Genomic DNA, 27,796 nt, shown 5'->3' with positions numbered 1-27,796 from the left:
ATGAATTACACAATTAAATTGTTCAATGTTTTTCTATACTTATGAAAAACATCACCCAACAAAGCCAAAAAAGGGAGAAGATAAAAAGGTACTTTTAAAACACACTAGTATAAAAAGTCTATCAGATAATATTTTTATGTCTGCTATAAGTACGAAGTATTGTTATTTAATCCTACTTTAAAAATCCCTTTACTTCAACCACTGTCACCAGTTGAAGAGAAACCAAGATCCAACACAAAGCATGCCCAAGACATTGCCTGCAAGTGAGTAAATAGCTAAAACAAGGACGTACAGCAATTAAAAGAGATATTCAAAAGCAACTTTTAAAGAAACAACAGAAGACACATGCCAAAAATATACCAAAGGGAAGAGGAGATACAACATTCAACATCTGCTTCTCTTAAGATGTTCCTGACTTCTTTAAGAATATATTTTTTGCCCAAGAAAAGATCTTTTTAAGGCTGAAATCTTTCAGTGTAATTAGAAATTTCCATTAGTGCAAAAGAACACGATGTATTTTAAGTTCTTAGCATTTCATGTGGTTGCTTGGACAGAATAGGAAAAGATATACTGTAATTCCGTGTGGTGTCTTTATGCAGAGACATAGGGGCACTGTTTTGTTTCATTTAAGAAATCTACTGGAGTACTTCACATAGTTTAATAAATATTTCTTCAAGGTAAGGATCATAATCAATACAGTTGATATTTGGCACTTTATTACAAAAGATGTCAATGATAATTTTTTAAGGTTCTCAGATGGATCAATGGTAATAATCTTGGTAGCTAATATTCCTCAAAAGTACAAAATGTCCTCAGAATCTTTTTATAAAATGAAAATAATTTAACTCTTTCTAAACATAAAATTCCTACCTTCATATTGTAAACAATGCAGAGTACACAGAAAATTACAAGTAAGAAAATAAAAATGACATTTAAACCCTCTGTGCCTAAGAACCACCACTGGAAACATTTGGTTCATCACTCCAGATCCTTTTGAAAAAATATATTCAAATATATGCTCTACAGTTTTAAAATGTGTACATTTAAACTTTATATTATAAACCCTACTTTTTAATCTGCTTTTTCTGGTTGAACAATAGATCATGAATGTGTTTCCATGTCTAGAAGTATATGGAATTTTAATTACTTTTATAATACCCTTTGGATATTGTGATTAAATTTTTCCCTTTGTAGAACACAGTTGAATAAACCTTTTAAAATTGGATATTTGACAAATATTTTCTGATGATGAAAACTACTTGTGGGAGAAGAACATAAATCTAACTATTAAACAAATGTGATGGTTCTACCACACGAGGAATGGCTATTGTTGACCTTGAGTCTAGGGAAATAAGCCACTGAACCATGAGCCAGCCTCCCTGCCAAAGCCCCAGGCCTCACCATTGAGAATACAGTTTAAATACAGAGGAATCTACTTTTTATGTACATCAGAAGAGAATTAACTATTTTTAAAACTTTTCATTTAAATTAGACAGCTACTCTCAATGAAATTACACATGGACAAAGTAATCCTCAAAAATGATCTCTTATGCTGAATACACTTTCCTGGTTTTATTTTCTTTTAGTTCACACTATACCAGCTAGAGCCGTGCAGCAGGCACAAAACGTGTGAAAAAGTAGAAGGGAGTGTAGATCTCAGATGGCTCTTTTAAGATGTTCTATGGTTAAAGGAAGCAGAGAGTATCAGATTCCAGGGCTGCTAGGCTGAAAGCTGATGTTCTGCGGTGGGTGAAGAAGGGGATTAATGACTTGAAGAATGTTTGTAGACTGAAGAGGAAAAAAGGACAACTGGAAGAGACTGAAGTCATCGTAATGTGCAAATTTGATCTACTTGCAAACCAATTTAAAGTAGCTTAACAAAATGTTAAAAATCAGTATTTTAAAACACAAAAAACGGCTGGGCACAGTGGCTCACGCCTGTAATCCCAGCACTTTGGGAAGCCAAGGTGGGCAGATGACAAGGTCAGGAGTTCGAGACCAGCCTGACCAATATGGTGAAACCCCATCTCTACTAAAAATACAAAAATTAGCCGGGCGTGTTGGTGGGCACCTGGAGTTCCAGCTACTCGGGAGGCTGAGGCAGGAGAATTGCTTGAACCCAGGAGGCAGAGGTTGCAGTGAGCTGAGGTTGTACCCTACACTCCGGCCTGGGTGACAGAGCGAGACTCCATCTCAAACAAAAACAAAAACAAAAACACACAAAACATGAGGCTACAAAACAAGTCTATCAAAATAAAATTAAGGACAAATGTGCTTCTTTGACACTCAAACACTTCTCTGTGCTTTCCTTGGCACATAGAAGCAGTCAGTTAGCAGAAGGTTGACAGCCAAGCCCTGAAGCTCTGCAAACAATAGCATGGCAAGCTCAGAAGCCACCTTCTCCTGAATGCTATTGTACATTTCCTTGTGCAGAAAGTACAAATAATGCCTGTAGCAAAACTTGTGAGAAAAATGGCAGAACCATTTTTTATAAGGCAGTATTGATTTTTTTAAAACTTTCTTTTGAAATAATTATAGATTCATAAGCAGTTGCAAAGGTAGTAGAGCTGTGCAAGCTGCTCTGTCACTTGGGCCATATGACCCAGCAGATCCAATGGTGCTTGAGGTGTCAGTGGCAGATGCTGTTTGGAGCCTTTGGTAGGACCCTATAGGTGAATCACAGTGGGAGTCTCCAGGATTTTGGAGCAAGGCCCTACCATCTTCTGCAGATAACTACTCTCCTTTTGAGAGACAGCTGTTGGCCTGTTACTAGGCTTTGGTGGAAACTGAAGATTTGACTATGGGTTATCAAGTCACCATGCGACCTGAACTACCTATCAAGAACTGGATGCTTTCTGACCCATCTAGCCATAAAGTGGGTCCTGAACAGCAGCATTCCATTATCAAATGGAAGTGGTCTATATGTGATCGGGCCAGAGCAGGTCCCAAAGGCACAAGTAAGTTACATGAGGAAATGGCTCAAATGCCCTTGGTCTCCACTCCTGCCACCTGCCTTCTCTCCCCCAGCCTGCACTGAAGACCTCATGGAGAGTTCGCTATGATCGGTTGACAGAGGAAGAGAAGACTAGGGCCTGGTTCACAGATGGTTCTGCACTATAGGCAGGCACTGCCTAAAAGTGGGCAGCTGTAGCACTACAGCCTCTTTCTAGGACATCCCTAAAGCACAGCGGTGAAGGGAAATCTTCCCAGTGGGGAGAACATCAAGAAGTGCACCAGTTGTGCGCTTTGCATGGAAGGAGAAGTGGCCAGATGTGCAATTGTGTAGTGACTCATGGGCTGTAGCCAATGGTTTGACTGGATGGTCATGGACTTGGACGAAGCATGATTGGAAAATTGGTAACAAAGATATTTGGGGAAGAAGTATGTGGAAGGACCTCTCTGAGTGGTCAAAAATTGTGAAGACATTTGTATCCCATGTGAGTGCTCACCAATGGGTGACCTCAGCAGAGGAGGATTTTAATAATCAAATGGATGGGATGACCCATTCTGTGGACACCACTCAGCCTCTTTCCCCAGCCACCCCTGTCATCACCCAATGGGCCCATGAAAAAACTGGCCATGGTGTAAGGGATGGAGGTTATGCGTGGGCTTAGGAACATGGACTTCCACCCATCAAGACTGACCTGGCTATGGCCACTGCTGAGTGCCCAATTTGGTAGCAGCAGAGACCAACACTGAGCCCTCGATATGACACCATTCCTCGGGTGATCAACAAGCTACCTGGTGGCAGGTTGATTGTATTGAACCTCTTCTATCATGGAAAGGGCAGAGGTTTGTCCTCACTGGAATAGACATTTACTCCAGATATTGGTTTGCCTCTCCTGCACACAATGCTTCTGCCAAGTCTATCATCCATGGACTCGTGGAATGCCTTATCTACCATCATGGTATTCCACACAGCATTGCCTCTGACCAAGGCACTCACTTTACGCTTAAAGACGTGTGGCAGTGGGCTCATGCTCATGGAATTCACTGGTTGTACCATGTTCCCCATCATCCTGAAGCACCTGGATTGATAGAATGGTGGTATGGCCTTTTGAAGTCACAATTACAATGCCAAAAAGGTGACAGTACTTTGCAGGGTGGCGGCAAAGTTCTCCAGAAGGTTGTGTATGCTCTGAATCAGTGTCTCATATATGGTACTGTTTCTCCCATAGTCAAGATTCATGGGTCCAGGAATTAAGGGGTGGAAGTGGAAGTAGCACAACTTGCCATCACCCCTACTGATCCATTAGCAAAATTTTTGCTTCCTGTTCCTGTGACGTTATGTTCTGTTGGCCTAGAAGGCTTAGTTCCAGAGCGGGGAATGCTGCCACCAGGAGGCACCATGACAATTCCATTAAACTGGAAGTTAAGATTGCCACCTGGACACTTTGGGCTCCGCCTACCTTTAAGTTAACAGGCTAAGAAAGGACTTACAGTGCTGCCTGGGGTGACTGACCAGGACTATGAAGATGATACTTCACTACAGAGTTAAGGAAGAGGATGCATAGAATACAGAAGACCCATTAGGGCATCTCTTAGTATTACCATGCCCTGTGATTAAGGTCAATGGGAAACTACAACCGCCCAATCCAGGCAAGACCCCTCAGGAATGAAGGTTTGGATCACTCCACAAGGAAAAAAACCACGACCTGCTGAAGTGCTTGCTGAAGGCAAAGGGAATACAGAATGGGTAGTAGAAGGTAGTCATCAATACCAGCTATGACCACGTGACCAGCTACAGAACCCAGGACTGTAATTGTCATGAGTATTTTCTTATTTTTTTGTTAAAAACATGTTCGCGCATGTATACACTTGTACTAAGAAAATATCTTCATTTTATTTCCTTTCTCCTTTATCATGTGACATAAGATTTATTGACTTCACATCAGCATTTAAGTATTGTTAACTTTACGTAATAGTACTTGCGTTGGGGCTTGGTGAGTTTCCTGTTGTACGAAGGATAGTTGTATTACGTTAGACATAATTATAACCTTATTGTTTTCTGTATATGAAGATTACGTATGATCTCAGGAGATGTGCATGTGTTCAAGTTGACAAAGGGTGGACTTGTGATGGTTAATACTGAGTGTCAACTTGATTGGATTGAAGGATACAAAGTATTGATCCTGGGTGTGTCTGTGAGGGTGTTGCCAAAGGAGATTAACATTTGAGTCAGTGGGCTGGGGAAGGCAGACCCGCTCTTAATCTGAGTGGGCACAGTCTAATCAGCTGCCACCTCAGCTACAGTATAAGCAGGCAGAAAAATGTAAAAAGAGAGACTGACCTAGCCACCCAGGCTACATCTTCTCCTGCGCTGGATGCTTCCTGCCCTCTAACATTAGACTCCACGTTCTTCAGTTTTGGAATTCAGACTGGCTCTCCTTGCTCCTCAGCCTGCAGATAGGCCTATTGTGGGACCTCATGATTGTGTGAGTTACTACTAAATAAACTCCCCATCTCTCTCTCTCTCTATATATGTATCTCTATATATATATCTATGTCTATATATATCCATTATATATATCCCCATTCCATTAGGTCTGTCCCTCTAGAGAACCCTGACTAATACACAAACCAACTTCTAACAGAGGCTCCTTCCATTTGTCAAGCTTTAAACAAAATACTTGATGTTCTATTTCACAGTCACCCTTTAGTTATCTGTCACCTAAGCCCTTTCTCCACCAATTAAGGCCTGATCTTTTCTAGCTGCCGACACATCACCCCAGGAGCCTGTGCATTCACCACCACACCTCTTTCTCCTACCTACAGGAATCTTTGCTTTGATGGGCAGTTTTTCATAAAATTTTATGGAAACAAAATTTTTGCCATTTGGACAAATCAAAACATACTCTGAGATGACAGAAAGGGCATTTCTCATGAAGGCATTTACCAAATCAATGGTATTAACAAAGTAACAATGAATCGGGTGCTTTGTTTTTTCATTAAACAATAGAGGTCTAGCACTGCCGATGAGCATTTGGGGGAGGAGGGAATAATATTTAAAATGGTTGAGGGAAACCACTGCCCCTTCCCAAGACTCCCAAGCCTTGCCCTCAAGATCTTAGGTGATTGGTGCCTTCCCTTTTCATCTGCTCTGGCTCAAGCCTCAGGGACTTTTTGTTGTGACTGAAGTAAGATTGAGGGGACCAAAAACATGAGTCACACACCTACTCACTGAGACATCACACTGTGCCCTATAAACATATACAATTATTATGTGTCAATTATAAAATTAAAAATTACTTAACCAAAAATACACATCACAGTCTGGCCTTGATTTTTCAATATTTCACTTTCTCAGTATATGGAATGTATCTCACCAGGCAAGAAGAATAAGAAAGACCTGCGGATGCCCCAAATTTTAGTATTTTCATAGATTCCTAATATAGACAGGAACACTCTCGATGCGTTGCCTGGAAACCGTGACAGTGTTTTCTCACAAGAAAATCTCCTGCTAGATAAAATACAAGAATGCTTTTGTGCAGGACATAATTCTTATCGGGACCACAGACGACTTAATCATTAACAGAAACTGTAACAAGAGGAAGTGAAAGTGCTTTTTGAAAAATGCAAATGTCTTGACATCTTAATTAGAAGTCAAAAAAGTTAAAATCACACCAGGGCCGCTGTCCACATCTTCCTAAAACATAGTAATTGAAATACATTTTTAAACTTGTCAGATGTTTCACCATCGACTAACTTTTTAGCAATACCTCCCTTCATGGCATCCATCAGAGGAAAGCACGGCAATTAAAAAGTTACTCATTAATCAAAACCCTCTATCAGTTTTGTTTATGAAAAGGTAGAAGCCAACACGGGGAAAAAAGAAAATCATCAAGCTACAAGAAGACACAGCCAGGTCAAGTGTCCAGGTATAAGTTTCCTCTGTTGTGAGAGGAAAGGGCAGGTGATCAAATTTCCTCCAAGTCAGAAAAAGGTGAGTTTAGCACACCCTTCAAGCTTCCATTCACCAGGTAGGATTAAGTACCTGGCTGTTCCAGGCATGTCAGGCCCTGAGGGTACACAGGTGAGCGGAGGGATCTAACTTCCTCTCCCTATTGTCCTTCCTCACCAGCCACCATTCCCAACTACAGTGAGAGAAATAATGACCTACTTGAAATTATGCGCAAATCCCTCAAAGTAGTAGGGATCAGCACATTCTGGTTGCACTGGGAGATCCCCACAGGCTCCCTCCACTGAGAGGGGTTTATAATATAATTCCTCAAGAACGAAGAAAACTGCAGCAGCCACACAGCCAGCTTCTTTCCTAATGTCCTCTCTGAGCCATTCTATCCTGAAACACAACAGTTTCTCTAGCTTCTTAGGCTCAGTGGAGTCTGCCATACTCAAGTCTTAGCTTCTTTTCCACTCGGAAATTTTTCTTCTGCTTTGCTTTGGTTTGCCCCTCCCCTCCCCTCTCCTCCCTCCCCTCCCTCTCCCACTCTCTCCCTCTCTCTTTCTCTCTCTCTCTCTCTTTCTCTCTTTCTTTATTTCTTTATTTCTTTCCTTTTCAGAGTCTCACTCTTGTTGCCCAGGCTGGAGTGCAAAGGCATGATTTTGGTTCACCACAAACTCCGCTCCCCGGGTTCAAGCAATTCTCCTGTCTCAGCCTCCCAAGTTGCTGGGATTACAGGCATGTGCCACCATACCCGGCTAATTTTTTGTATTTTTAGTAGAGACAGGGTTTCTCCATGTTGGTCAGGCTGGCCTCGAACTCCTTACATCAGGTGATCCACCTGCCTCGGCCTCCCAAAGTGTTGGGATTACAGTTGTGAGCCACTGTGTCCGGCCTATCTTTTCTACAGACTTTTCATTCCCTCCTCCACCTCTGGCTTCTGAGTCCCTATTGTTTCCTGGGTCTTGGGGCTTTCGTTTCTTTACAACCTCCTTCTTTTATCTGAAGTTTATCAGAACTCCACCATTCATGTCTGGGTCTTGCATTCAGACTTGCTGAGGGAGCAATTCGATTGAGTCTGTTAGTCACCGCACAGTATGTACGATCTTAATTGGATGATGTCCCCATGCCAAGCCATGTCATAAAATGCTGACCAGCCTATAGAAGGCTGCCTTTCACTCCAGGGCTGAGCCCCGGCTCAATCAGCTTGTAGTCATAATGATGGGATCCTATGATTCAAAACATGGCAACCTCTGTCTTAAGAAACCATTTGTACTTTTTCCTCCTAAGGCATTGGTGGGTGACAGTGACAATAGAAGTATCATGAAGAACCCAAAACAGACATTAAGGTTTGATTTCACGTGAGTCCTGCATTTGTTGCTGCTTGAATCTAACATCACTATTTCTTAAAAGGCTTCACCACCGGCTCCCTCCATACTCCACAGGCACCCCCATCAATCCTGCACAGAGACACCCTGAGATCCCTTCTTACACAGTACTCTGAGTTGCCAATTCTGATTTGGCACACAGGATGAAATTGACTGCTATCTTCTTGTCTATAGGATAAAGTCCAAATTCTGCAGTAAGCCACATTAAGGCTTCAGCCTAAAACTCTGGCTGCAGCCCAAAACTGCAGCTGTATTATCACAGCAATTTCTTCATGCAACCTGCGCTGAGTGGGTTCCATTTCCCCTCTCTGGTCCACTCTCTGCCTATCTGCCGGGGACTGACCTTGATGGACTGCTTCAACCACCTCCCGAGCTCTCTAACTGTGGGCTAAATTTGGTTAAAGGTGGGGCACTGGTAGGATATGAGAAAGAGGGCATATGGAGAATGAGCTTGAGATCTGATCCCCACCCCGCCAGCCTCTTCCTGCCTGGTTGTGGCTGCCTTTCTTTGCTAAGGGCCTCAGCTCTGGTCAGGGGATTCCCTCTGCCATCTAAGCTCTCAGTAGGTCTGGGATTACCCGAACCCTGCTCCCTGTTCTTGCTTTTTAGGCTGAAGTTGCTTGCTCCAAGATGCTTCATCCTCCCATGTTGGTTTTCTTCCAACCCTGCCCACATCTTTGTAAATAGTCCTTCAATTACCCCCACCTTGTACAATTTTTAAATAGACTTGGGGCGGGAGCGGGGAACAAGGTCTCTCTCTGCCACCTAGACTGGAGTGCAGTGGCATGATCTTGGCTCACTGCAATCTCTACCTCCCGGGTTCAAGCAACTCTAATGCCTCAGCTTCCCAAATAGCTGGTACATCAGATGTGTGCCACCACGCCTGGCTAATTTTCATATTTTTTGGTAGAGACAGGGTTTCACCATGTTGGCCAGGCTGGTCTTGAACTCCTGACCTCAAGTGATCCACCTGCCTTGGCCTCCCGAAGTGCTGTGATTACAGCTCCTGACCTCAAGAGAGCCACCATGCCTGGCCTAAATAGACTATTTCTTTTAAAGAAAAAATTTAAATTTATAAAAAGATTGAAAAGATAATACACAATTCCCATATACTCCCAGCCTTCCTTATACTCTGTAGCCAGTTACCCCTATGATTAACATCTTATGTTGGTATGACACATTTGTTACAGTATCGATACATTATTATTAACTAAAGTCCACACTTTACACAGGCTTCCTTATTTTTTACCTAAAGTTTTTCTTTTTCTGTTCCATGACCTCATCCAGGATACTACATAACATTTAGTCACGCCTCCTTAGACTCCTCTTGAGTTGTGACAAGTTCTCAGAATTTCCTTGTTTCTGATGACCTTGACAGTTGTGAAGAGTACTGGTCAGATATTTTGCAAAATGTCCCTCAACACGTAACAAGAATACAAAATTTTAACATGCATCAAGAGAACATGATGTCAACATGACTTACCACTGGTGATGTTGACCTTGATCATCTGGACAAGGCAGTGCCTGTCAAGTTTCCATACTGCAAAATTACTTTTATCCCCCTTCTCTTTCCATATGCCTTATTCTTTGAAAGGAAGTCACCATGTACAACCCATGTTAGGGAGGCTGGGTGTGGTGGCTGATGCCCGTAATCCCAGCACTTTGGGAGGCCGAGGCAGGCGGATCATGAGCTCAGGAGATTGAGACCATCCTGGCTAACATGGTGAAAATCTGTCTCTACTAAAAATACAAAAAATTAGCCAGGCATGGTGGCGGGCGCCTGTAGTCCCAGTTACTCAGGAGGCTGAGGCAGGAGAATGGCGTGAACCCGGGAGGCGGAGCTTGCAGTGAGCCGAGATCACGCCACTGCACTCCAGCCTGGGAGATGGTGAGACTTTGTCTCAAAAAAGAAAAGAAAAGAAAAAAAGAAAATTAAAGTAAAATATACATAAAATATACCATTTTAATTATTTTTAAGGGTTTCAATCACTCTTTTTAAGTAGGCCAACCATTTCCTGCTGACACTCTGATGATACCCAGGCTGAACTTGTCATCATTCACCAAAAATGACGTGTGTCTTTATGTTCTAGCACACAAGAATCCAGGTACAGAAAGAGCATCTCCCATTTTTGCCTGTTTGATTCCTACCCACTGTTTAAGCCCCAACTCAAGACTTCATGGGCTCCCCTGGGAAGGTGAGTTACTCCTGCTATTGTCTCCCTGTCCTTGTATTCATCCTTCTATTCTAGTATTTTTGTGTTTTTGCACTGCACCGTTTTATTTGGGCTTTCACAGGGAAGAAACTAAATTGTATTTATCTTTATGTCTGTAAGTCTGAGGACTGTCCCAGAAACATGGTATTGATCAGTAGATGTTGATTGGAAATGAAGAAAGCAAAGGTAAGATAGAAGCCAAAGTGGTTTATTTTCTCCAAAGATTAAAGAGAGTATTAATACCTAACATTGACCAGGCGCGGTGGCTCACGCCTGTAATCCCAGCACTTTGGGAGGCCAAGGCTGGTGGATCATAAGGTTAGGAGATTGAGACCATCCTGGCTAACACGGTGAAACCCCGTCTCTACTAAAAAATACACAAAATTAGCCAGGCATGGTGGTGGGTGCCTGTAGTCCCAGCTACACGGGAGGCTGAGGCAGGAGAATGGCGTGAATCCTGGAGGCGCAGCTTGCAGTGAGCTGAGATCACGCCACTGCACTCCAGACTGGGAGACAGAGCTAGACTCCATCTCAAAAAAAAAACAAAACAAAACCTAACATTGGTGAGTGTGTGAGAAAACCTCCCTTGTAGTGGTTTGCCCTAGTAGACCCTTCCTGTGGGACAATTTGGTAATAGCTACGAAGAGCAATAATATATGCATTTTTTCACTCAACAATTTCAAGTCTCGACATTTTATTTAGAAGATAATCAAAGACAGGTGGAGAGATACTTGTACAAAGATGTTATCATTTTTAATGCAAAAACTGGAAACAACCCAAAGGCACAGTGCCTAGCTGACTAAATCACAGTATATTCATCCTGTGGAGGAACATGCAGCCATTAAAAATTGGGCTGAACATTTACTAAGTGATTAGCAATGGGCGGTGATACAATGGGCATGAATTTAACTTTCTCTTTGTGTGTTTCCAAGTTTTCTCCTGTGAACAATGATATCTGTAACTAGAAAAAAAGATCAAATGTATACTTTCAAAATATCTCATTTTGTCATTTCACACGTAAGCATCCAATAAAGGATAATAAAAACTTGCAGTCTGATCTGTTGGCCAGTTTAGTTATGATGAAGCCAAAACGTCACAGCTGCCATGATCACTGCCTGAAGCCATCACTACTCTCCTACTGAATATACTAAGTGTGGTGGGTCCCAGGAGAAGAGAACTCAGAGCTTCCCAACTTTGTTGGCCAGTGTCTCTGGACTCCTCTTCTAACCTGGATCTTGGACATTGGTTTATGTTTGTTTTGTTTTGAAAGCTTCTCTAACTGTACACTATACTTGAGACTATACTGTACAGCCATGGTTAGAAAACCATGATTCTTGGCCGGGCGCAGTGGCTCACGCCTGTAATCCCAACACTTTGGGAGGCAGAGGCGGGCAGATCACCTAAAGTCAGGAGTTCATGACCAGCCTGGCAAACATGGCAAAATCCCATCTCTACTAAAACTATAAAAATTAGCTGGACATGGAGGCTCATGCCTGTAATCCCAGCTACTTGGGAGGCTGAGGCAGGAGAATCGTTTGAATCCGAGAGGCAGAGGTTGCAGTGAACTGAGATGGAGCCACTGTACTCCAGCCTGGGTGACAGGGTAAGACTCTGTCTCAAAAAAAAAAAAAAAAAAGAAAAGAAAAAAACCCCAGAAAACCATGGTTTTTTTTCTCCACTCTGCTCATTCTGCAGATGAGACAAACGAGGTTCAGAGAAGTCCAAAATGACATGAAGGTAAAACTAGATCATGGTCTCTTGGTTTTCTAGTGTTTGTATTTTAGCACACCAATGAAATCAAGGGTGGAATTTCATAGATTGACAGATTTAGATGGCCTCAAATGTTTCAAGAGGAAAACTTGAAATGTTTCAAGAGTCTAAGATTTCTGGAAACAACTTATCTTTGAACCTCTCCCTAAGTCAATGTGAGAACTATGTCTGAGCAGGTATCAAAAAGTACTGGACACAGGGATATTAGAAAAGATGATCCTTAGTCTAATGGAATGCTGAGGAAGGCACTGCAGAGTCTAACTAAATACAACTGTATTGAGTAAGCAAAAATGTTAGAAATCAAAATACCATTATATCCGAGGCTGGCTTTACCCTAGGACAAACAAATGAAATTCTCATCACACCTTTACCTTCCTGGACCAGTCCTAGGATCCTGCGTTTTGCTCAGGGCAGTGCCTCCCAAAGCAATAACCAAAAATGGCTTCCTACAGTTACTCTTGCAAGTCAGATACCCTTGCAAACTGAAAGCAATACCACCTCTTTTCACACGATCTCCACCCTGTCCCAGCCGGTCCCAACAGGACACACCTCAGTGAATCAGATACAGTGACGCCCTGGAATTTTCCCTGGAATCTGCACAGAGGAAAGCAGTTTAGACTTGGGAGTCAAAAGATCTGACTTCCCCTGACTGTGCGGATATCCTGGAAGTCCTCACCAAATCACTTAACCCTTCAGGACTCAGACTTTCTGTGAAATTCATGACTACTGGGCAATCTCTTAAGGCCCTGTCCAATTTATTCAACGACAGGCTTGTGCAAGCCAAGCCCACTCCTGGTTCGTAAAAGATGCAGTTAATCTTTAAGCTAGCGGCGTGTGGTGTAATGAGAACTTGTAGAGGAAACTTTCAGTCACTTGAAAACAGGAAACACTTGTCCTGTTTTCAAAATTAAAACAAATATAGAAAATGTGAAAGGTGGGAAGGTAAATTAGATTCATTAAGATCTCAAGTCACTCAAATGAAGAAGGAAACTTCTCTATTGTTTGAAGGGTCTTAAATCAATGTCCTGGTGCTACCTGCTAGGCTATGTGGAAAAATCACTTGATTTTCAATATTCACTCATTTTCTTAAAAAGAAAAACAAAACATCGCCAGTCACAGTGACTGACATCTATAATTCCAGCACTCTGCAAGACTGAGGCAGAAGGATGACTTGAGGCCAAGAGTTTAAGACTAGTCTTGGCAACAGAGTGAGACCCTGTCTCTACAAACAAACAAACAAACAAAAAAACCAGATGATGTTATGCATCCGTAGTCTTAGCTACACAGGAGGCTGAGGCAGGAGAACTGCAGGAGCCCAGGAGGTGGAGGATACAGTGACTTATGATTGTGCCACCACACCCCACCCTGGGTGATACAGCAAGACCCTGTCTCTTAAAAGAAAAGTTTAAAACTATAATTTTATATTGCAATCTACACGCATGTATTCATAAAAGTGACTAGCTCCTCCTATATGCCAGGCTATGGGAAGAAAATAAGGACCATAACAGACACGTTTCCTGCATTCTTAGAGCTTATCCTCTGGAGGGGCTGGGAATTATCAGATACCCACACAAAGGCACATTTAGACAATGTGATAAATGCTGTAATGAAGAAACGCAGAAAGCAAAGAGAAACTATAGCAGGGGGAGCTAGGCTGGAAGGTCAGAGAGGGCACCCATGGAGGAACTGACCTTTGGAAATAGAAGGATGGGTGGGGAGGATATTTAGAGAAAGGACAGGCAGTTCAGGCAGGCCAAGGCCTGTACAAAGGCCTGCAGAGAGTGCAGCACACTTTTCACAACTGCCCCCTTAAAGTCCTATAAATTACCTGAGTGCAGGTATGACATCATTTCCGAGGGGGAGACTCTATGTGTGTGTGTAAAGGATTAATCTTCCCAAGTTATTTGAAACCAACCTACCTGTAAAAACATTTCTTAACCTTTCATTTATCAAGCACTCTCAAATTTATGATTTCCCCCATTATATACCAACACAATGATTTCTTATCTTGGGCATTCGGCTTTCTTGCTTTTACATGATCTGTGAGCAGAAGTCCTGTGTTGGCTGGGTGGGTATGGGGAAACCCTTACCATTTCGCTCACTGAAGACCCAGGATTGTCAAGCAGTAAGAAGATAATGCTGTGTAAGAAATCTGCTTATCTTGCTTTTAAAGGTCAAGAGGATCCAACTCTGGAGTTTAAAGTTAAGTTACCGGGGTGATGCTTAAAACAGTTTGAAAAGCACTGGTGGAACAATTCACTCTTTTTCAGCTTCCTGAATTACAGCAACAGGGTAGAAGCTTGTGAAGAGAGCAACAGAAAGCAACTCACTTCTCTACCTGTGGGTGTAAACGGTGTGTGCACCGAATATGTCACAGCACGTTTCAGCCATGGGACTGTTTTTTTGTTTGTTTTGGTCTTTTGTTTTTGTTTTTGTTTTTTTGAAAAAGAGTCACGCTCTGTCGCCTTGGCTGGAGTGCAGTGGTGCGATCTTGGTTCACTGCAACCTCTGCCTCAAGCTATTCTCCTGCCTCAGCCTCCCAAGTAGCTGGGACTACAGGATGTGCCACCATGCCCAGCTGATTTCTTATCCCCCCTACCCTGCCCCCTTTTTAAGACAAGGCAAGAGAAAAGAGGGGGTTCTCATACTCATCTATAAGTTACCAGAATGTCACATGGGATAAAGAAGGGACAGTAAAGAGGAAAAAATACAGAGGAGGATTTCTCTGGAGTGGAACACACAACCACCCTGACGCTCCCAAACTAATTGTATAATCCAATGCCTATAATATTCCATTCCACACAGAAGCCAGGTTCTTCGTAATTCCTCAGTTACTACATCTAGAAATTTACACATAAATAAAGGCCACCTTTCTTTCACCAAAACCTTCTAGGAAGAACAAAATGTGGCTGTGTACAAGGAATTCGAATTATTAATACGTTTGCTTCTGTTCTCCTGCGCCACACTTTTGACTTCGCTGAGGGAAAGGGCAGGTGCAGCCAGGGCTCCCGGTAGACATGCGTCCCCAGAAGCCAAGTGCAGCCCGTCTGGTCCCTCCTGCAGGGAGTCCCTGTGCACTGCGACGACGACTCACGCTGGTTCCCCCCAAGCCGCAGTGGGTTGTATAACCACACTCTGAACGCGGGGAGCGTGGCGAGCTTCCCTCCCAGAAGCATCTGTTAGAAGTCACTGGTGTTGGTCTACAAAAGACCCACCAGGCAGGAGGGACCCCCAGACTCTAGGGGAGGAAAAGCGGGAGGTGCTGTTAAGACATCCTCGCTGGGGGTAGTCCAGGGAGGTTGTAAATCTCTCTAGGAGCTGTGTGAGTCCCAAGTTCTGTCCCCAGAGCTGGCGGTGCAGCGCGGTGAGGAGCGCGCCCAGCCCGGCTGCACCCGCATTTGTGTGGATCAGGGAAGGGGGATGGGCGGAAATGCAAGAATACAGGGGGGAGTCTAAGAACGTCTCCCCGGGGAAGTGTCAAGGGCATCCCCGTTCCTCTGTTCCATTACGTAACTCTTACATATCTGCTGGCATCTACGTGAATTTAACTACTTTTCAAAGTGGGAAGTCTCTAAAAGGACCGCATTGAAAGCGTCTGGGGATATCTCAATAAACCCGGTTGCCCCTGGCAGCGTTGGAGGGTGGCATCCTGGTTACTGGAAGGCCAGGCCTCCCCGTCCGCTCGCAGCGGCGGGAGCCGGGTCGCTGCCGGGGACGGCGCCCTCTCGACCCGGCCGGCCCCGCGTGGCTGAGTCGCCGGGACCCGCAAGTCCGCAGCCGCCCCCTCCCCGTCCCCGGCGAACACCTGCCTGCGGTTACCTCCGGCGCCGCGGCTCTGCGCAGCCCGTTGGCCGGGGCCCCGCCGCCCTTGTCGTTGACAGCGGGGAGATGCTCGACCCCGAGGACCCGCGCTGCGCGCTCCGTGGGGTCCGCGCCATTCTCCCGGGGGCCTTCATCCGGAGCAGGGAAGAGCCCGCAGCGGCGCTGGAAGCGGGCGACGAGCTGGGAATCCTGCAGGCTCCGCAGCAGCTCGGCCATGGTGAGCCCGGGGCCGCGCTCCGCCGCCGCCGCCACGCCGGCCGGTGCCCTCCGCTGGCACCGCCACTCCCGCCTCGCCCCCGCCGGTCCCGCACTCCGGGCGGAGGCCGGGCGGGCGGAGCCCGGGACCCAGCCAACAGGTGCGCCGCCCGGGTCCTAGCGCCCGCCCAGGTGTCCGCCTCCACCTTGCGCAAGGCGCGTGCCCCTTTCGCTCGGTCCCGGAGGGCTTGGGGGGCCCCGGGCGGCCACTGGGCCAGGACCGCCTGTAACCAGGTGGAGGAGTGCCGAGGTCCGAACTTCGCCTCTGTTCTCCCTGCTCCCCCAACTCCCGCATTTTCTCCCCCCGGCAGACGTGACACTAATGGGAGTGGCCCAGCGCGCGTGCACCTGCGCGAGCCCATCCTTTCGGGCTCAGGTTGATCCCATAGTGACCTTCCTTGCAAGTCTGAACCCATGGTGAAGTCGGATTTCCTCGAACGCCAGCTCCCCACAGCCAGTCACGTACTCCCACCTTCCTGCAAGACTAGTTCCCAGTAAATACAGCGAGTCCCCTAGGGAAAATTCCCAGGTTCTTTCCAAACTGCGTGATGCAACGTCTCCCCAGAGGTCCGAACACCCTTGAGCTTGCTCAAGTACCCAGGAGGATCAAAGTGGGCCCTGAGTCATCTTCTGCGTCGCTGCCCCTGCCCTTCTGATTTGGCAACTGGGGAACACTTTCAGGTGGGTGGGGAGGAAACTCCCTTCTGGGTTTTCCGCATTGAGAACAAAGATGCTTACCCCTCTCTCCTACTTCTTTCTTTCCGCTCTGCCTCGCTTTAAGCAATGACACTGGGAGGACCGCACCAGACCACTTAGGGAGTTTAAACGAGAAGAGAGCGAAGTACTGGATGGAGGACTGGGGACAGGATTAGGTATCTCACTGCACCTGCACCTGCACCTGCTTTAGAGCGCTCAGCAGAAGACAGCAAAGAAAACATCTTGCAGGCTGGGTTTGGTTTTCCCTCCTCCCTCCTACATTTCCCTCCTGGGCTCAGAGATTCCCTGGGAGGCAACAGTCAAATTAGGCCCAGGTGATCGGTCTGCAACAAAAGTGCAATTCAATCCTGTCTTTCGTTTGCCGCAGAAATCTGCATGTTTCCTGATTGTCCATGCAAAAGCCTACTAAGAATTTGGTTGCACAAATGATTAATGAACACCTGTCACTGCCTTATTTATTTATTCAGTTGTCCTTTTCGGTCTGAATGTCTTTGGGATGTGACTTTCCAGGATGATGTAGTCCCCTTCATGCTCTAGTTTCTACTTTTCTTGCTTCTCAGTCCTGTCTGGAGAGCAAAGTCAAGGGGACTGAGAGAATGCTGAAGCTCCTAAGGGAAACCATTTTCCTCTTACAGAAGACACGCAGAGTTATTGTCACGCCTGGCGGGATCACACAGAAATGTCCAGCCCAGGAGGTGGAAGCATCTCTCCGGAGTGCTGCTGGCTGTCATTGACAGGTGTGAGGCAAAACCCTGTGGTTGGGTTTTAGAAGCTGGAGCTGTGATCGTTGGGGCCCTGTTCTGCTTATGTGTTAAAGAAATATGTTTTCCTGTGAAGACACTGGCATTGTGTGTCTCCCAAATTTAGTGCTTCGATTTTTCTTTCTGCCAATTAGGAAAAAGAGGCAAAGCAAAACATGGCACACGTAGCATTAATTGTCAAAGAATTTTAGTCATAGACAGAGCATTTTATCTCCATGGAGGATCAGTTACTGATTCCAGCTTCTAGTGCCTCACCAAGTCACCTGATGTAAGTCACTGTACGTCTCAGTTTATCCCTGTAATGAAATGATAATCCTCACTTCTTAGGCCGGGCGCGGTGGCTCAAGCCTGTAATGTCAGCACTTTGGGAGGCCGAGAGGGGCGGATCATGAGGTCAGGAGATCGAGACCATCCTGGCTAACACAGTGAAACCCCGTCTCTACTAAAAAATACAAAAAACTAGCCGGGCGTGGTGGCGGGCGCCTGTAGTCCCAGCTACTCGGGAGGCTGAGGCGGGAGAATGGTGTAAACCCAGGAGGTGGAGCTTGCAGTGAGCTGAGATCCGGCCACTGCACTCCAGCCTGGGAGACAGAGCGAGACTCCGTCTTCAAAAAAAAAAAAAAATTCCTCACTTCTTGTCTTTCTTATAAGGCTCTTGTAAAAGTAATCTTGAGACAAGCTCTGTAAGGCCTAGTGAGATCATGATAACAAGGTGTATTGTGCTGGAGCCATTCAATCTAGGAAGGAATCATCAGGAGAACTTGGCTCTGTACATTTCCCCAGAGCCTTTTTTTCTAAGGCCCAGTCTGACATTTTGAACATGAATTTCTCAACCAACCTAACAAAAATCAACATCTTTGAGAAGTGGTAGGGCTGAAAGACTGCCGTTATGGTGCAGAGATATTAAATAGTAGCTTGCAGTTATGTAAAAAAAATTTTCTTGATGCCAGAGAAACACCCTGTAGTTCTTTGATTGTTGAACACTAGTTATACCTGTGGGAAGTACATTTCGCATCCCGCCCCTACAATCCTTTTTTTTTTTTTTTGCCAGGGCAGATATCCAGTTATTTGTACTTTGCTCAATTGTATATATATAACAGTTACAAAATGATACATTTAAAAGGAATTGATGATGGATATATTAATATTAGTTCAGATAAAGGTTAAGCTACTGTAACAAAGAGACCCCAAAATACAGTGGCTTAAGGAATACAGACATGCATTTCTCTTTCATAGAATGGTTCTAAGGCAAGCAGTTGAGGTTAGTTGGAAACTCTGCTCCATGGCCCTACTCCGTGACTGTGGTTCTTTTCATCTTATTGCTCTACCATGCCATGAAACTGAGCCTTAGGTCATCGTCCTCTTTTGCATGATTGAATCTATGTTAGGGCACATGTGAAGTTCAGCTCCTGAAAGGGTGAAAAAAGAGAGTGTTCTGAGCAGCAATGTCTTATTAAGCAAGTGAGGCAGAAGTTCACACATCACTTTCACTGATATTCTATCAGTGAGAAACAACTGGAAATGTTATCTCTAGCAGGGCAACCTTACGTCCAGCTGAAGCTCTATTCCTGTGGAAGAAGGGGAGGACAGAATTCTTTTGTGGACAACCAGCAGTCTCCACCAGTGTTAGGAAACTAATATTGGTTAAAATGTACAGTGAAAATCCATGTTATAATTCAACTATAATCTACACATTTTATCTAGGCAGCTTGTCATTCACTTGGCATGTTATAAATACTTATGTGCAGACACAATTTTTTAAAGAAGCCACACTAAAAATAAGTTATTCCAAAAGACAATTGCCCAGGCATGGTAGCACATGCCTGTAATCCCAGCACATTGGGAAGCTGAGGTGGGAGGATTGCTTGAGGCCAGGAATTCAAGACCAGCTTGGGCAACACAGGGAGACCCCATCGCTACAAAAAATTTTAAAAAGTTAGCCAGGCATGGTAGCATGAACTTGTAGTACTAGCTACTCAGGAGGCTGAGGCAGAAGGATTGCTTGAGACCAGGAGGTTGAGGCTGCAGTGAGCCATGACCATACCACTGCTCCAGCCTGGATAACAGAGTGAGATCTTATCTCAAAAAAAAGAAGAAAAGAAAAGAAAAGAAAGAAAGAAAGAAAGAAAGAAAAAAGAAAGAAGAAAGAAAGAAAGAAAAATTGGGGGCAGGGACAACTGGTAACTTTTAACAAATTAAAGTAATTTTTCAAGTGTTGTTAAAATACCTTCACTTTAAATGAAAAATTTTGGTATTAATTACAGTATTGGTTTTTAAGTTCTGATTTAGAGTTATTTCTCTGCAGAGCAGGTTACTTCCAAATTACAACTAGACTGTTCAGTTTTCAATTGGTCAATGTTTCCTGGATCAAGACAAGTATACAGAATTTGGGTTCTATATTGATTATCTATTGCTGCATAACAAATTATCACACAAAAATAGTAGCTTAAAACAACAGCATTTATCATCTCAAAGTTTTTGCAGAGCAGGAATCCAAATGTATTTTAGCTGGGTCCCCTGGCTCTGGCTTTCTCACAAGGTCACAGCCAAGGTGCTGGTTGAGGCTACATCATCTCAAGGCTCAACTGGAGGTGGATTTGTTTCCAGGATCACTCAGATGATGGTTGGCAGATTTCAATTAGCTGCAGACTGTTGGCCAGAGGCCATTCCCTCTTTGTCAACACATGGGCCATTTCATAGAATAGCTCATTATACAGCCACTTCATAGACTAGCTCATTATACAGCCCTTTGCTTCACCAAAACAAGCAAATGAGGAAATCAAGACATACAGACAGAGTCTGAACAGGACAAAATAGAAGTCTTTTATAGCCCAATCTTGGAGGTAACATTCCAATAGTTTTATCCTATTCTACTTCATAGAAGCAAGTCCCTAGATCTAGCCCACACTGAAGGACGACAGAGGGAGTGAGAGAAGAATAAGAGTACTAAGAGGTAGGGATTGTTGGGAGCCTTTTCAGAAGTTGCATACTACAAGTTCTTCATGTTTACATTAATTCTCTAATTTCATAGCCACAATATCAATATTTATCATCCCTAAGAAATACAAAGTATAGTCTTGGCCTCAAGGAGCTTCCATCTGTTGCATACACATAAGATGCATACACAGAGAAAAACACGTGCAATAATATAAAAACAATACTAAAAGGAAAAAAATGGAGCACCAGATGACAATTTCTAGTAAAAAAAACTACATGTATCACATCTGTAATTCTCAAATCTGGAATCAGAATTATCTCAAAAATCTGCCAAGATTACAGACCTCTTAAAAGAAAGTATAAATTCTTAAATTAGAAAAGAGAAAAACAATGAAACTAATAAATGCCAAATAGAGTTATTGGAAAAAATGCAACAAAATAGACAAACCATTAGCTAATATAATAAAGGAAGAACAAGAGGAAAAACAAAAGCACAAAGTTTTAAATACTGAAGGAAAAATAATCATTAAAAGCAGAGAAAAAAATTTAAAAGCCTGAGAGCCTACTTTGTACACCTCTACGAAAATAAGTTTAAATAATAGATGAAATAGATGTTTTTTTAAGGAAAACACAACTTACTAAAATTGATCCCAGGAAAGAAAGTCTAACCAGACTAATTATCATAAAACAACTAGAGAAGGGGGGTTAAAATACTCCTCTATGAAAAGCACCAGGCCTAGCTGGCTTCAAAAAAACATTCTATCCATCATTTAAAAAATGGGTAATCACAATGCTAATTAACGTATTCCAGATCATAGATGAAGACATTTTCAAATTTTCTTTTATGAAGCAATATATTCATCTTGAAACCTGAAATAGTACCAAAAGAAAATGAAAGAATACTATCACTTGTGAAAATCATTCAAAAATCTTAAAATATCAGGAGTCAGACTTCAGCAGCTCATTAAAAAATACTTTTTAATTAAAAGAGTGAGATTTATTCTAGTAATGCAAGTAGGCGAAATATTAGAAATCCATCGATATTATCTATCATATTCATAAAACTAAAGAGAAAAATCATATGATCTGTTATGGACTAAGTTGTGTTCCCCGCCCTAAAAAAAGATATGTTGAAATCCTAATTCCTAATATTTCAGGATGTCATCTTATTTTGAGAGAGGGTCACCGCAAATACAATTAGTCAACAAGAGGTCATACTGTACAGGTTGAGTATCCTAAATCTGAAAATCCAAAATTCAAAAATGTTCCAAAATTAACACTGTTTGAGCACTGACATGACACTCAAAGGAAATACTCAATGGAGCGTTTCAGATTTTGGATTTTCAGATTAGGAATGCTGAACTGGTCAATGAAATGCAAATATTCTAAAATCTGAAAAAGATATGAAGACTGAAACATTTGTGGCCCCAAGCATTTTGGATAAGGCATACTCAACTTGTAACGGAGTGGACCCCTGATCCATTATGACTCAGGTGCTTCCTCACTTAGACGACCACATGAGGACAGAGACACACAGGGAGACCAGCATGTGATGATGAAGGCAGAGACTGGAGTTTTACAGCTACAAACCAAGGGATGTCAGGGATTGCCAGCAAATCACCAGAAGCCAGAAGAGGCTAGGAAAGATTTCCTTACAGGTTTCAGAGGGAGCATGGCCCTTGATGTCTGGTCTCCAAAACTGTGAAACAATAAATTTCTATTGTTTTAAGCTACCCAGTTTGTGGTACTTTGTCACAGCACCCCTAGGACACTAATACATTGTCTTTTTGACAGATGTAGAAAAACCATTTGATAATATTTTACACTCACTCTTGTCAAGGCTCCTCAATAAAATAAAAGTGTTTAATGTGTCTGGGGTCAGTGACACATAATTTTGGTTGGATGGAGAGTTTCTGTATTTGAGTAATAGAATATAATGTGGGAGGGATAAATTGTGGCTTCCCAGTAGTAAGTCCTGAATGTCGGGTTATGAGTTTTATAGTATATGTTTGAGGCAATGAGAAATCGTTGAAAGGCAGACTGAGTGCGATGGCTCACATCTGTAATCCCAGCACTTTGGAAGGCTGAGGCAGGCAGATCATTTGAAGTCAGGAGTTCAAGACCGGCCTGGCCAACATGGTGAAACCCTGTCTCTACTAAAAATACAAAAATTAGCTGGGCGTGGTGGTAGGTGCCTGCAATCCCAGCTACTTGAAAGGCTGAGGCAGGAAAATTGCTTGAACCTGGGTGGTGGAGGTTGCAGTGAGTAGAGATCGTGCCATTGCACTCCAGCCTGGGCAACAGAGCAAGACTCTGTCTTGAAAAAAAAAAAAAAGGAAAAGAAAAGAAAAGAAAAAAAAAAAAACAACTTTGGAAAGCAAATAAAGGACATGAGAAAAGCAGTGTTTCCAGAAAATTAAATGGGAAGTTTGCTATTTAGTAAATGGTGTCTGGAAGCAGGGAAATGCTAGAGATATGGATTTCCATTATAGGCCCCCATAATTCAAATTTAATAGGACTTTTTCAGATGGAAGAAATTTCACTCAATTGCATATTAAAGCAAATATGAAGCTACTGACTTTTCTTTTTTCCCACACAAATGGTAGCATTTGTTACATGCTGTTCTCTGTCTTGCTTTGCCTATTATGATATACTTAGAGATTATTCCATGTCATTATTAAAAGACCTCGTTCATTCATTTTTTTAACTGCAGCACATTCTATGTGTTGTAGTTTATTTTACCAGTCCTCTAGTAATGAACACTTTGGGTTGCTTCCAAACAGTGACACTACAAACAGTGCTGCAACAACCAACCATTGTTCCCACCTGAGATCCATACAATAGACTCCTGGCAATGGAATTGCTGGATCAAAAGGCCTGTGCATTTGTAATTGTTAGATATGGCTTAATGGATCTCTAGAGAGTGATGTACCAACTTCCTCTTCAGTCAATAAAATTGCCTATTCCTCTACATTGTTGGCTACAAAGTATTACCAAACTTTTTAATTTTTGTCAATCTGATAGGCTAAATAAGGCATCTCCTGGTAGTTTTACTTTGCATGTCTCTTATTATCAGTGAGACTGGCCATCTCTTTTCATGGAGTTGGAGAGAAATGTCCAGGTCTATTCCTGTCTCCAGATGACAGATCTGGTTAAGAACGTTGACTTATCCCAGTCAGTTGCAGGGAAAATATTAGCTCCCTAATCTCCCAGCTTGAAAGCGATGTTCACTCTGTTAAAGTCAGGAAGCTCCAGTTCAGTGTTTACCAAGGTGCCAGAGTTGGTGCTGATCCTGGAGTATCTTTGGGAGCCACAGGACTACTTTCAGAATTGAGAAAGGGATCAAACCTGGTCTGAAAAATATGCTCCAACCCAGGACTAAGTGGATGGCTCTGATAGCAAGGCTGTAGGGAAGCCTCCTGCAGGAAAAATAGTTATGGGGTGACTGCTTGCCTCATTCATAACTAGAAGTTAGGTTATTGCAGCAAAGGCTTAATTATTAATACAGATTATGTTAACTTTCATTGTCTAATTAAGTTTTATGATTTTCTTGGACTATAGTTACAAATTATCATATACCGAGTGGCTTAAAACAACAGAAATGTATTAACAGAACCCTCAAACTTCTGGAGGCCAGAAGTCCAAAATCCAGGTGTTGGCAGAGTTGCTGCATGCCTCTCTCCTAGCTTCTGGTGGTTGTGAGCAAGCCTTGGCATTCTGTGGCCTGTGGCAGTGCCACTCCAGTATCTTCCTCTGTTGTCACATGGCATTCTCCCTGTGTGGCTCTCTGTGTCCAACATTCCTTCTTCTTCTAAAGGCACTCGTCATTGGATTAGGGTCTACTCAAATCAGTTTGATCTTGTGAACCCCCAAAACTTGAGACAGGTATCAGTTTAGAAAGTTTATTTTGCCAAGGTTGAGGATACATGCTACAGCTTCAGGAGGTCCTGATGACATGTGCCCAAGGTGGTCAGAGCAGTTTGGTTTTATACATTTTAGGGAGACATGAGATATCAATTAACATGTAAGAGGAACATTGGTTTGGTTTGGAAAGGTGAAGCAACTTGAAGTGGGGAGGGTGCTTCCAGGTCATAGGTAGATAAGAGACAAATGGTTACATTATTTTGAGTTTCTGATTAGCCTCTCCAAAGGAGGCAATCAGATATGCATTTATCCCATTGAATACAATGGGAGGCAGGTTTGCCCTAAGCAGTTCCCATCTTGACTCTTCCCTTTAGCTTAGTGATTTTGGGGGCCCGAAGATATCTTCCCTTCACAACATATCTTAATGTGATCACATTCACAAAAGCTCTGTTTCCAAATGCGGTCACATTCACAGGTTCTGGGTAAACATAAGTTTGGGGGGGAACACTACTCAACCCAGAACATGCACTTCTTCTGTGCCAGGTGTATGCTCAGTACCTTGTACCATAACTTAAGTAATCATGGTTTACTCTTCTAGCAGCCCTGTGAGAAAGCCACTCATCAGGCATTTGACAATATGTGTGCACACTAGAGTCAGGCACTGTTTCAGGCTTGGGGACACATTAGTTGAAAGAACAGAGTCCTGGGATTATGTAGTTTATATTTTAGAAGAGGAGGCAGCTGTTAGTAATTCAAATAAATATATAGTTTTAGGGAGTGACAGGTGCTGTGGAGAGGAGCAAGGTGGGTGGGGTGGGGCAAACACATTTTTAGGTAAGATAGTTACCTCAGAGGATGTGATATTTATGCAAAGTCCTGAAAAAAATGAAGGAACCCACGCTGTCAAGACCAGGCGAAAGAGCATTCCAGACAGAGGGAACCACCATTCTTAAGAACTTGAGGCAGGCGCAAGCTCTGCATACTGGAGCAACCACTGGGAAGCCTGGCTGGAGAGGCTTGAGTGCCATGGTTGACCCTGGGAGAGGTGTACAGAGGCTGAATCAAGTAGGGCTACAGAAGCTGTAATTAAGACTAATACTCTCACTTTACAGGTGAGGAAACTGAGGCTCAGAGATAGAAAACTTGGGCAGCGCCACACAACCAATAAGTGGTTACAAGGACAATTGAACCCAAATCTGTTTGACTCCAAAACCAGTGATCATTACTACTAAACTACTCTCTATTCCTTGGATTTATCTTTACTTTTCACTTTTGTATTGAAAAGTATTCTTCGTGAGTAATAAGTGCTAAATAAATACTTAGTTGCTCTGGCTAAGAGTAAGACCTCATACTTTTTAGAGCTCTTGGAGTTCATGATTCATTTTCAAATTATTACATTTAAATTCTACAACAACCCTGGTGGGAAAGTGGTTTTAATCTCCATTTTATGGAAGAGAAAACTGAGGCTTGGTGATGTGAGGTGATTTCTCCCCAAGCTACAAAATGAATCTAATACATTTTGCAGGGCCACCATCTACCATCTCACAATGCTTTATGAGAGAACTTCCTTCCTCTTCTACCCATAATCTACCCCTGGCAGGAGGAAGGAATGGGGAGAGGAGATTGGCTACCATGTTTGAGCCAGATGACCCAGGCCCTGGTCAGAGCTAATTGGCTTTGGGCTGGACACCTGGCCAAATCTGGGCTCATCACATGCTCCCTCTTTGGGAATTTGGATTCAGAGACCCCAATCAGTATCTACTGCACTAAAGAGAAGAAAATTTAAAAACTAGAGACCACATTGTGGAGCAGATAACTCTGTCATGTGGAAATGAGAGAAAAATAAAGCTGCCATACAGATAAGTCAAAGGTGAGCAAACAACCCCTGAAACGCAGCTCTCTGGTGCCTGGTTCCAGCCACTGTAAGGTTTTTCCTGCTTTTGGGTAGCTCAGGGAACCCAAAATTCACCTATTAGACCTGCCTGGGTAGGTAAATATTAGACCCTTGGAGACCTGAATGAGAGCAAGGTTCATATACAGCTTTAGTTTCCAAAGCATTTTCATACATTTACCCTCTTATGTGTACAATCTTCACACCAACCTCATGAGGTAGGTGGGACTGATACTCCCCACCCGCAATTGAGCTTCAGACTCAAAGAGGTTAAATGAATTCTAAAGGCCTTTCCAACTAAAGGGAGAACCAGTATTCACACTTATACCTTCTGGCTGCAGATACTGATCTTTAGACCCAAAACCCAATGTGCTTTCTAGACATGCATGTTGTTCACTAAATCATATTGTATTCAGAGGCTGAATGTTTAATTCATCATCTGTATCATGAGCTTCTTTCACCTGAAATGTAGGTGCTGTGAAAGCAGGATGATAACTCTAACCTGAAGCCCCGGAACTCAGGCAAAATCCAGCCTATGGAGACTGGGAGTTTTTAAGCAGGTACGCAGACCAGACCAGATCTGGCTTATTGTAGCGACTCTACTGATAGTTCTCACTCTTGAGCTGAAGAGGTGTCCAGGATTGAATCAAGCTTTTCTAAGATGATGAGAGTTGCCATGGAAAGGGAGAAAAACCCTCCACTGTCACCTGTAGCTCTTCAGGCAACTCACTTGTTAACAAATTTCTTATTTCTGTTATTTGTTGCTTGAAGAGGGCTAGACAGCCAGGAACTGGCAGAAATGGAAAGAGAGGCTCTAGGACTGAAACCTGAGCTGCTTCCTACCTTCGCTTCACAGTCACTAGATCACCAAAGCCCCACCCACCTCTCTGTGGAGTTCACTTGCTGCTGCCATGGAAACTACCAATTTCTATCCATGTCAGGGCCTTGGAATGTTGTAGAGGGCTGCAGGATCTGGGGCTCCTAAGAGATTCTGGAACTCAGTGATCTACTGATACTATTTCACCTCATGTATACATCAGATTGCCTCCTGGACTTTGCTGGAAATCTAGCCACTTTATTTGGGCAATGCATCTTGAAAGCCAAGCAAACATTTGACACACAACCCTTTCAAAATTTGCAAATTCCTGTATATGAATTTGGTAACTGACAGTTTAAAAAAAAAAAAAAAAACACTAATTCATATCTTTGCATCTGTGCAAATGTGTAAATACTTGAGGATTAATAGCTTTTTCAGATTAGAGGCATATCATTTGTTA

The 27,796-nt window shown here is 43.3% G+C and overlaps 1 protein-coding gene across 1 annotated transcript in view; it reads right to left on the bottom strand.

The window, feature by feature from the left end:
- SGPP2 (sphingosine-1-phosphate phosphatase 2) overlaps positions 1-16,399 on the bottom strand; it is a 139,865-nt gene extending 123,466 nt beyond the window's left edge. The window contains exon 1 of the mRNA XM_023222188.1: positions 16,092-16,399. Coding sequence (XP_023077956.1) covers positions 16,092-16,310 — 219 coding nt within the window. The 5' untranslated portion in view covers positions 16,311-16,399. The remainder of the gene's footprint in view (positions 1-16,091) is intronic.
- Positions 16,400-27,796: the final 11,397 nt, after the last annotated feature.

The sequence above is a fragment of the Piliocolobus tephrosceles genome, chromosome 11 (genome assembly GCF_002776525.5).
Source record: "Piliocolobus tephrosceles isolate RC106 chromosome 11, ASM277652v3, whole genome shotgun sequence".
In the NCBI taxonomy this organism is placed as follows: Eukaryota; Metazoa; Chordata; class Mammalia; order Primates; family Cercopithecidae; genus Piliocolobus; species Piliocolobus tephrosceles.
This window is presented reverse-complemented; position numbering and strand designations above follow the sequence as displayed.